General features: G+C 32.4%; 1 protein-coding gene and 1 non-coding gene across 2 annotated transcripts; one reads left to right on the forward strand and one right to left on the reverse strand.

The window, feature by feature from the left end:
• Positions 1–2,346: 2,346 nt before the first annotated feature.
• Positions 2,347–2,418, reverse strand: TRNAE-UUC. Its single transcript has one exon. It is a non-coding gene; the product is annotated as a tRNA-Glu (tRNA).
• A 92-nt stretch (positions 2,419–2,510) lies between these two features.
• LOC112501618 (meiotic nuclear division protein 1 homolog) lies at positions 2,511–6,005 on the forward strand. The gene is made up of 10 exons (XM_025105301.1): positions 2,511–2,587; positions 3,465–3,545; positions 4,146–4,262; positions 4,444–4,482; positions 4,614–4,721; positions 4,812–4,874; positions 4,960–5,011; positions 5,150–5,194; positions 5,276–5,355; positions 5,723–6,005. Exons 1-10 carry the CDS (start codon positions 2,585–2,587, stop codon positions 5,813–5,815), a joined length of 681 nt encoding a protein of 226 aa, XP_024961069.1. The 5' UTR covers positions 2,511–2,584; the 3' UTR covers positions 5,816–6,005.
• The last annotated feature ends 3,959 nt before the right edge of the window (positions 6,006–9,964 follow it).

Raw genomic sequence — 9,964 nt, forward strand, 5'->3', positions numbered from 1 at the left:
ATATATATATATATATATATATATATATATATATATATATATATCCCTTTTATGGTGCAATCACCGGTCGTCGCGGGTAAAACCCCAACCACCGGCCACATCCGTCTCTGTCTTCTCTCTCTTCCACCTCTCTTTGATCATTGAATGGCACTAGGAGTACGGTGGAGTCGGCATTGGAAGAACATGCATGATCAAACAGTCATTCCCTTCGACGTGAAGGTTTTTCAGATTTCATTTGTACTACTTGAACCCAAACGGTGATTCCGGTGAAACAAAGTTGAAAAATCAAGATCCGGTGACGATGACGATGTATAATAGTAATATTTATACACATCATTCTTTCTTATTTTTGTTTCTATTCGATGGTCCAATCATGGCAGATAATGAGTTTTCTTATGTATAGGTTTGAATTTCTTGTAAGTTTTTTTTAATGGTTATGAATTTTTTACAGATGATTAGGATTTTATTACGAATGTATAAATTTATATGAATAAAATATTAATAATATAATCAATATTTTAATCTCTGCAAATGAGAACCTGCTAGAGTTTAATGTATTTTTTTTTTATAGATTTTAAATTTTCATTTTTTATTTTAGAAAAAATTAAAGAATCTATTAAAAATACTCTAAATTATAATATTTTATTGTAAATTTAATTTAAAAAATATTTTTGTACATAATATGTTGTTGAATATATAGAAATAATTTTCTACAAATTAATATTACATTCTTCTAACTTTGATCTAAAAACTCGTGATGCCTGATTGGTTTGAGCTTGACTATAAAGGTCAAAAGTATTAGGAGGTCCCAGGTTTAAATCTAAGAAAAAATAAAAACCCCATTGTGGCCAGGAAGGTTCAAATGCGGTGACTCCGGACGATCTACAAAGCAGGTGGTCGCACTGGGATTAGTCTGCTCGCATAGCGGGTTGGATATCCAAGTCACATACAAGTCATCAAGTAAAATATGATTGGTCAAAAATAATATATTTTCTCTTTGATCTTTAAAATTATGAGATAATCATTGTAATTTCATAAAAATGTACGAATTTAGTCCCTAAATTTGACGAGCGTTAAAAGATTCCGTTAAATGGAAAACATTTTTCTTCTTTTATGAGTTTATCGATTCTTTTGTCTTTTACCCAATCCAAACCATATGGACCAAAATAAAGAAAATCAATTTTGATTAAGTAAAAGAAAAAAATCGATAAAATGTCAAAAATACCCCTTATTTAACAAAATTATTTAACTGACCATTAAAATGAAGAAACCAAATTCAAAGATCTATACTATATTATAAAGCATTTGACAAAAAAAATTAAAACCTATTTTTTATGCATAAAATGTTGTTTATTGATGTATATTACTTAAAATTCAAGATTACAAGTAAATTGTGCATAAGTACAATTTATTAAAAAACTTTTTGTTTGAATTTGTGTAATTAACTGCAGATAAACATAATCAAATACATGATAAACATCTCATTTTCAATATGAAAAATCTAAAATACAATATTATCACTGAGTTATAACAGAATACTCAATTATTATATTTACAAAAAATATATTATTAAAACTAAATAAAATTTTAAATTACATTATAATAAAAATTATGAATTAAAGAAATTATATAAAACAAGAAATTTTAAATAGTTATTTTAATACTAATATCCATGTATTTTTTTTCTTCAAAATTTTATGATATTTTAAAATTTATATTTTATTCTTATCGATTTCTCAAAACAACATAAAACCGTATTATATCGATATAGATAAATAATAAAACAAGACATTGAAATCGAGATATGTCTCGATAAATTGCACGAGTACCATTCTAGTCTTTATAAAAGGAGACCATCTTAAACCTTAAATCCTAAACCACAATAACTATCTTGTAATTTTTTTTAATATAAAAGAAGACCATCTTATAATTTCGAAACTACATGAACATAAAATATTATTTTCAACCACAAGAATGATGTCTGATTAGTTTGAATTTGTCTTCAAAGGTCAAAAGTACCAGGAGGTCCCATGTTCAAATATAAGGAGGAATAAAAATCCACTTGTGGCTACAGAAGTTCAAATGCGGTGACTCCGAGCTATCTGCAAAACATGTAGTCGTCCTGAAATTAGTCGGCTCGCATAGCGGGTTGGATATCTAGGTTAATAATAATTAAAAAAAATATTATTTTCGGGAAAAAAAAACAAAAACCAAATTTATAAAATAAAAAATACATATAATTATCATATTTTCCAATTGAATTCAATTGTCCTACGGAAGCATTATTTGCCATGCATCCCGGAAACGACATCGTACTGGAAAATTACAAATCGTAAAACCAAAAAGTTCCATTGCCGGGAATCGAACCCGGGTCTCCTGGGTGAAAGCCAGATATCCTAACCGCTGGACGACAATGGAGTTTTGGTCTTCTTTTATTATGTTCTTCATAAATATTCATATGTGAATTTCAATTCTAATTTTGGGATGATTGTAAAAGAGACATCTTTCCCGCGCAGACTACACAGATCATTCATTCTTTCTCAATAATCCATTTACATCTGCAGCTGAAACTTTGAAAATCGCCATGGTATGTATCATTATAGTCTGTTGATTTCATCTCTGGAGGTATATCGTCAATCTATTATGGAATTAATATGTTTTGTTAGATCCACACACGGAACTACCGATTATAGTTGTAAAAATGTTGTTTAGATTGTCGATTCATATGTTTCTGTGGTAGGTTCGTAATATAAGCATTATATTTTCTTCAATTACTGATTTATGGACATGTGTGGTGTCAATTCAACGTTGAATCAATAGAATAATCGTTTAATTCCATGCCCTAGTTTTGCTTCAAGTAGAAATTCACTATGTTTGTTTGTGTGCCCTGCCGTGTTTATATCCATTTCTTTTTGTTTCTACGAACATGATGAAACTGGTGGTATGGCTTAAGAAGGGTTTGAGTAAGGGGAAAAGTTCAGTGGGTGAGTGTTAAATATCGAGCCTGAGAAGCAGTGATGGGTTTTAGAATGCTGTGTAACTGTGTTTTTGCTACTGTTGTTTACTTTTTCTGGCTTGAACATGTTTTTAGTCTTTTTAGCTTATTTAGAGTGCAAATTACACTACAATCCAATGGTCTAATTTTGTAAGGCATCAAGGTCATGAAGCAACTTGTTTTGAATGTCTGAATGAGTTCATCTGATTTGTTTTGTAGTTGTTTTTGGTTGTTGATCATCTACATCATTTGTGCATCTTATGATTATGTATATAATGCTACTGCTGCTGCTGCCGATGACAATGCTTACTACTACTACTGCTACTAGTAGCAGTATTAGTAGTAGTACCACTACTGCTATTATGATATGTTCGTTCTATGATCTGTAAGGGTTTGTCAGTTTTAATTGGGATCATGTATTGTGTTTATTTGTCATTCCCAACTTTATTTCATTTTCGTGTTGGTTTAGTCCAAGAAAAGAGGTTTGTCATTGGAAGAGAAACGGGAGAGGATGCTTCAAATCTTTTATGACTCTCAAGATTTTTACCTTGTGAGTACAGACTATCATGTACAATTCATATTTAAGATGCATTATTATTGTTATTATCAATTTATCATCATCATCTATGCGCAAAATTGCTTATTAGTATTCTTTGTAAACCAAAGTTTTCTTTGATTGATTTATTAGACAGGAGTACTTCCTTTGTTTGGTTTAATACTATTTTTTGTTAGCCACAGGTGGTTGTGATCTCCCATTGACCATCATAAATCACTAACAACAAAAGCCAACTTACAAGCATAATGCAGATTGCACCCTTTAGGTGGGGCAGGGTTATTATACCACCCTAATGTTGGTTTGCTGCTTGGGACTGAACGTTGCAATTATTGCAAAAATTTGCAAAGAATTAGAAGTAATTAATCATTTTGGGGTTTAACTTCTGGTCACTAGAACATAAGGCACTAAAAGGACACATAATGTTTTGCTGCTATTCTTTGGTAGTGTGTTGTATGTATGTTAAGGCTTTTCGTGGTGCATCAGTTCTCAAAATTCTTACCTTAACACTGTCGAAGTTGTGTCTTAAATTTAGCTCTGGTTTGTTTGAAACTTATGTTCATGCAATCATGCCTGTATATCGTCTAAAATTTTCAGCTCAAGGAACTTGAAAAGTTGGGTCCCAGAAAAGGCGTTATCAGCCAATCTGTCAAGGATGTTGTTCAAAGTCTAGTGGATGATGACTTGGTCTCAAAAGACAAGATAGGAACCTCGGTAAGAATATCTCTAGATGGGTTACTAATCATCAATGGATTTCTGTTAGGACATCGTTCCCAAGCAAAATAACGGAAAATACCTCATGTATATTATTTATGATTCATCTATTGTTGCAAATTTTTTGTTCATCTATTTTATTTATGATTCACAAGCCTGAATTGATCTCAAAATAATTCAGGTCTACTTTTGGAGTCTTCCTAGCTGTGCCGGAAATCAGGTAGAGTAGGGTTTTACTTCAAGATTAGATTACGATACAAATGATTCTGTGTTTATAGCATAAAATTATCTTGTCCAATCATCATCATCATAGATTTTTGCTTTGTTAATACATGCTTTTTTGTTCAACAGTTAAGAAATGTGTCCAAGAAACTTGAGTCAGAACTTCAAAGCAGCAAGAAGCGGCATGTAGAGCTTGTGCAGCAATGCGAGTCCCTAAAGATAGGCCGAGAGGATTCAGTAAGTCGGTGAAATGACTTATAAAAACAGAATAACAACTGATAGGGCACCTTCTATAACTAAAACTCTTTCACTTTAAACATTTAACAGGATGCACGCGAAGAGGCTTTAAGCGAGCTCAAAGCCATTCAAGAGAAGTATAACAAACTGAAAGTAGGATCACATTTCGTCCTCCTCATCTTTTTAATCACCAGACAACATTTAAGTATATGAATGCAGCTGATGATCTAAATTTCAGGATGAAATGGGACAGTATGCAGACAATGATCCAGCCACATTTGAAGCAATGAGTAATCAAATAACTACTTTGTTTTCTTATTTTCCTTAATGTTCTTTGTTTGGTGTAGAATGCCTTTGTTTTGTTGATTCAAGTCCATATATCTATTAAATTTGTTATTACATGCTGAGATTTTTATCATTGATTTCAGAGGAAGCTATTAAAGTTGCCCACGAAGCAGCTAACAGATGGACAGGTTTGACCCGTTACATGTGAAGTTCTAGTTACACGGTTACACCCTGATTATTCTTAACCCTGCCATGCAACTATCCTGCAGACAATATTTTCACTTTGCGCCAGTGGTGCTCAAACAATTTCCCTCAGGCCAAGGAACAGCTTGAACACTTGTACAATGAGGTAAATCCTAATTTCTGTAAAACCCAACTTAAATATACAAGTAAATTTACCACTTCCCGACTTAAATTTAATATCATTCCCATATCTAATACACCTTATAACTGCAAAGAGCTCATAGCCTAAAGACATAAATACAAATTGAAGTCTCTGTTAGGATTTAGGACTGCCCTTTTGGATGTCACTTACCTTTTTGTTGGGAAAAATCTCATGAAGGGTTGCATTGATGTCTTTTTGGTCTTGAAATGCTTATGCTTATCAAAACTTCAAATTTGACTTGATTACTTTTTAACATAAAAAATGATAAACTAAAATTTGTGAGAAATGTATGGGTTCTCACTTTGAGTCTGGCTTTGCATGTGATTCTCAGGTAGGGATAACAGATGATTTCGACTATCTGGAGTTACCAGCAGTAATCCCTCATAAGCAAGTTCAGGAACAGATACTAGAAGCCACACGCTAATATCATTTTCGTAAGTCGTTACATAACTGCATATTTCATTACCATAAACATGGAACTCCTCTAGTATTGTGACATCCAGAAACTAGAATCCAGATTATAGAATCGAATGCCCAGAACACCCTTTTGGCCTCCTTTTTTGGTTAGTTTATTTTTCACATGGTTTTCCCCTGAAGGTGTGAACAATTTTTAACCTCTATGTTTTTTATGTAATTCATTTCATTCAACATATTACGCAAATTTCGTTCCCTAATCACTTAACCATTTTTTAAGGGGCAGTTTGTCTCAAGAATGATATCAAATCTCCCTACATACGTGTGGTGTGCAACTTGTATGCCCATAACACTCCATGTTACCATTGCATGTGTCCAAAGCAAAGAAACACCCCACATGACTATGACTAAAGAACCCTATGTATCCATGCCTGTACACCTTTTTCCCCCCCCCCCCCCAAAAAAAAAGAAAAAAGAAATAAATTATCCATTACCGCATACCCAAAATGCGCTCTACTCTACATACATGGTTTCCTCATATTTTGAGTCAGGATATGTGGAGCCGGCATATAACTCTCCAACAGATAGCCCTCAAGGAGATTAGGGAGGTTCCAACACACACACATATATATATATAGACTTGGGATCATGTGAGATCAATGATTTTTTGTGAGACCCATAAGACCAATTTTCAACCCTTGGATTAGATCTACAATCTCAACATTCATAATCACAAAATTGCCACGAGATTTCTCAATAATCACAAAATTGCCACCGTACAATTTTAGATTATTAGCTTATAAAGTTGATCAATGAACATAAATTGGTCTCATAGGTCTCACGGAAAATCCTTGGTCTCACGTGAACCCAACCCTATATAGATGTATATGTGTGTATATATATATATATATATATATATATATAAGTGATCAGATTCGTAGAATCTCGTATCGACTAGACTTAGACTCATTCTTCTCGATATATGTTCCTTGAAGGCTTGTTCGGACAGTAATACGAGGGTTCCACATATTCTCAAACAGTATCAAAGTCAAGGTCAACTACTCTAAAGACTCGACACTCTGGGACAATTTGTACTTGTTTAGCGCACTCTCCCGTCTAGCCTCCTCTCGACATTGAACAATCTGTGTCCGTCTAGCCTCTTCTCGACATTGAACAATCTGTGTCCGTCTAGCCTTTATTTTAGAGTCCTATATCGGCTAAACTTGGACATATTCTCCTAACATATATATATATATATATATATGTGTGTGTGTGTGTGTGTGTGTGTGTTTGTGTGTGTGTGTGTCCAAGTTTAACCGATAAGGAGATTCTACGAATCTGATCACTTCTAGATGATTTTATTTAATAAGTTACAAGTAACAATTTAAATTGATAATGCTGAACAAACTAAAAAATTGACACTAGTTAGGCATCCCTTTATAGGTGCAATGGACATGTCTAGTTATTCAGTTTCATATAATCTTGTGATTTAATGCATATTTCTTTTTTGTTAGGCAAAAACCATATGTTCTATTTAAGAAAAGTTATTTGTCTTTATGGTTTGATATTTTAGACCCGCCCGATCCATAGATGGTTAAACACTTGACGATTTCTTTTGTCATTCTGAGGGTCTGTTTAATGGTGATTAGAGCATCTCCAATGAACCAACAAATCATCAAATTCGTCGGTGATTTGCCACCAACCGACCTCTAAAACCTCAATTTCTTTTGCCGGTTGTGGAATTTGAATGACAATACTGTCGTGTGGGTTTTCGAAGGGCAAAAGCCTTGACCCACCATTTTCCCCAGAAAATCATACTCAAAACTAGGGGTGCTTAAAAACCCGACCAACCCGATCAATCTAATCCAACCCAATGCGAAATAACTCAACCCGAAGCAACCCGATGTCTAATCGAGTTGTAAAATTTTCAAACCGTTGGTATTGGATTGAAATTGGGTTGCTATTATTTGAACCCAACACAACCCGATGAACCCGATATCCTTTTATTTCTTGGATTTAATATGATCGTTAAATTTCTATTAATATATACATTAGATAGTTACACTATCATGTACGCTCTTCATATACATATATTTTCATTCTATTCACATCTCTATATAACACATTCGTACATATGTTCAGTAACTGTGAACATATATATGTAAATTGAGAAAATTAATTGAATGTGATATACGTAAGAAGTATGGATAAGTTGTATCAAATGGTTGATGATAAAAAGAAATTATGAGTAGAAAAATAACACATTCAAGGTTAGAAGAATATTTTAATGTACCAAAGTATCAATACGACCAACCCATACGGGTTGGTTTGGTTTGCACTTTGGTTTGGTTTGGGTTGGGTTGGGTTAAGATTTTTCAAACCGCAAACATTGGGTTGGGTTGTTCAAATGTTTTCAACCCGATCAACCTAACCTATGAGCACCCCTACTCAAAACCCTAAATTTGGTGTTTTTTTTTTCTTTAGTTTGATTGGAATTGAGTGTTTTCTTTTTCTTTTGTTAATGGCCCCACCATATTTGACGTTCTTTTTGGTGCCAAGGTTGGAGATGCTCTTATGGGGTAATTTGTTGTTTTAGGGGCCGTTCACCAAACGCTTACTCGGGTAAGTGAACACCAAAGTCATTTTACCTTACCGGATGAATATGGTAAGGATTAAAAATCTTATCCGGTAAGAGTGAGACAATGACCAAGAGTATTATCCAGTAAGTGAGAGCGACGACTCTTACCATGGTAAGCGCTTATCGGGTAAATTGTTACATACGATACCGTTTTGGTGGACTAAAATCTTACTCGTTAAGTAAATGATAGTGTTAAGTTTACCGCCAAACGCTTACCGGGTAAGTATTTGGTAAACGACCCCTTAAGTCTTTAAAAATTCAGTAGATTTCAGTATGCGGTACACAGGATTAAAATATGACAACAAATGTTCTTTTAATAAATTATTAAATATTTATTTGATATGTTTTATTAGTAATCCTGATATGGTAAAAAAAAAGTTGAACATTTTAGCGGTAATCTTGTCATTTTAATATTTTTTTTTGTTTTATATTAAGGTTTGTTTGGTTCATATTGAAAAATGAAATTGAGAATGAAAATTAAAATGACAGAATTTTCATTCCTCCGGTACAACCAGGAATGAAATTTTGGGTTTTCGGGGGATTTTCAAAATTTTAACCAAGTAATTGATTACAAGTTTACAACATCATTGGCCTCGGCCTTTTAACGAACTTCGACCAGTTGGTTAACCAACCGACTTGTCACATAACAGTTTTTTATATATAACTCGGTTGTAACCGATCTCTTAACTATTCCTTTGGTAAAGAAAACAAACCCATCCTATTCACATCGTAAATTTTATGTTTTTTTTAAAGATGTTCCACTCGTTTAGTCTTTGACATTACAATGTAAGCCATTAAATTTATGATGAACTCATGATTTTTTATGAATATTTTTATTCGTGAAATGATGATCTTTTTGTAAACATGTTTAATTTATGATGTTATAATTTTTAGTAAACATTAAATTTACAATGTTTAAATGATAAAAATATTAAAATTAAAAGTACAATGATGTAATAGAAATTTGTTATGTTATAATAAAGTAATTTTGAAAGTACGATACTATAATAAGAAATGTCATGTCAGCACTGTCGTATATGTGGATAACCTATGTGAAGGATGGGGTGACAAAGAAACCTGATATAATGGGTAAATTTGAATTAAAATATTACTCAATGCTATAACGGGTAAATTTTTGAAAGTACGATGCTTAATAAAAAATATTTTAAAAGTATATTACTTTAATAAAAAAAACTGAAAATAAAATATTATAATAATTTATTTTGTAACAGTAGGTTGTATTTCATGCATTTTACCTGAACATGCAAAATGAATGAACCAAGTGGAGAAGTCAATGATACTTGTTTTAGGGGAGTGCTAATGGCACCCCTTTGGTAGGGGTGGTGATTGCCTTGAAAATTGTGCCAATTATTTTTTGTCATAAACATCAACTCATTTAATTATATATTTATATTTTATTAATTTTGTTTTATTTTATATATTTATATTAAAAATATATATATTATTTTATTATTTTTATGTTACTTTATTATTTTATACTTTTGATTTTATATATTACAA

This window comes from Cynara cardunculus, unplaced genomic scaffold (assembly GCF_001531365.2).
Source record: "Cynara cardunculus var. scolymus isolate 2C unplaced genomic scaffold, CcrdV1 Un_Scaffold_326, whole genome shotgun sequence".
NCBI classification, from domain to species: Eukaryota; Viridiplantae; Streptophyta; class Magnoliopsida; order Asterales; family Asteraceae; genus Cynara; species Cynara cardunculus.

Bases quoted from the DNA above. Each gene is read 5' to 3' on its own strand.
- LOC112501618 (XM_025105301.1), top strand. The intron at 4,483-4,613 runs GTAGAGTAGGGT...TTTGTTCAACAG, and splicing joins CTAGCTGTGCCGGAAATCAG to TTAAGAAATGTGTCCAAGAA. The intron at 5,012-5,149 runs GTAATCAAATAA...CATTGATTTCAG, and splicing joins AGCCACATTTGAAGCAATGA to AGGAAGCTATTAAAGTTGCC.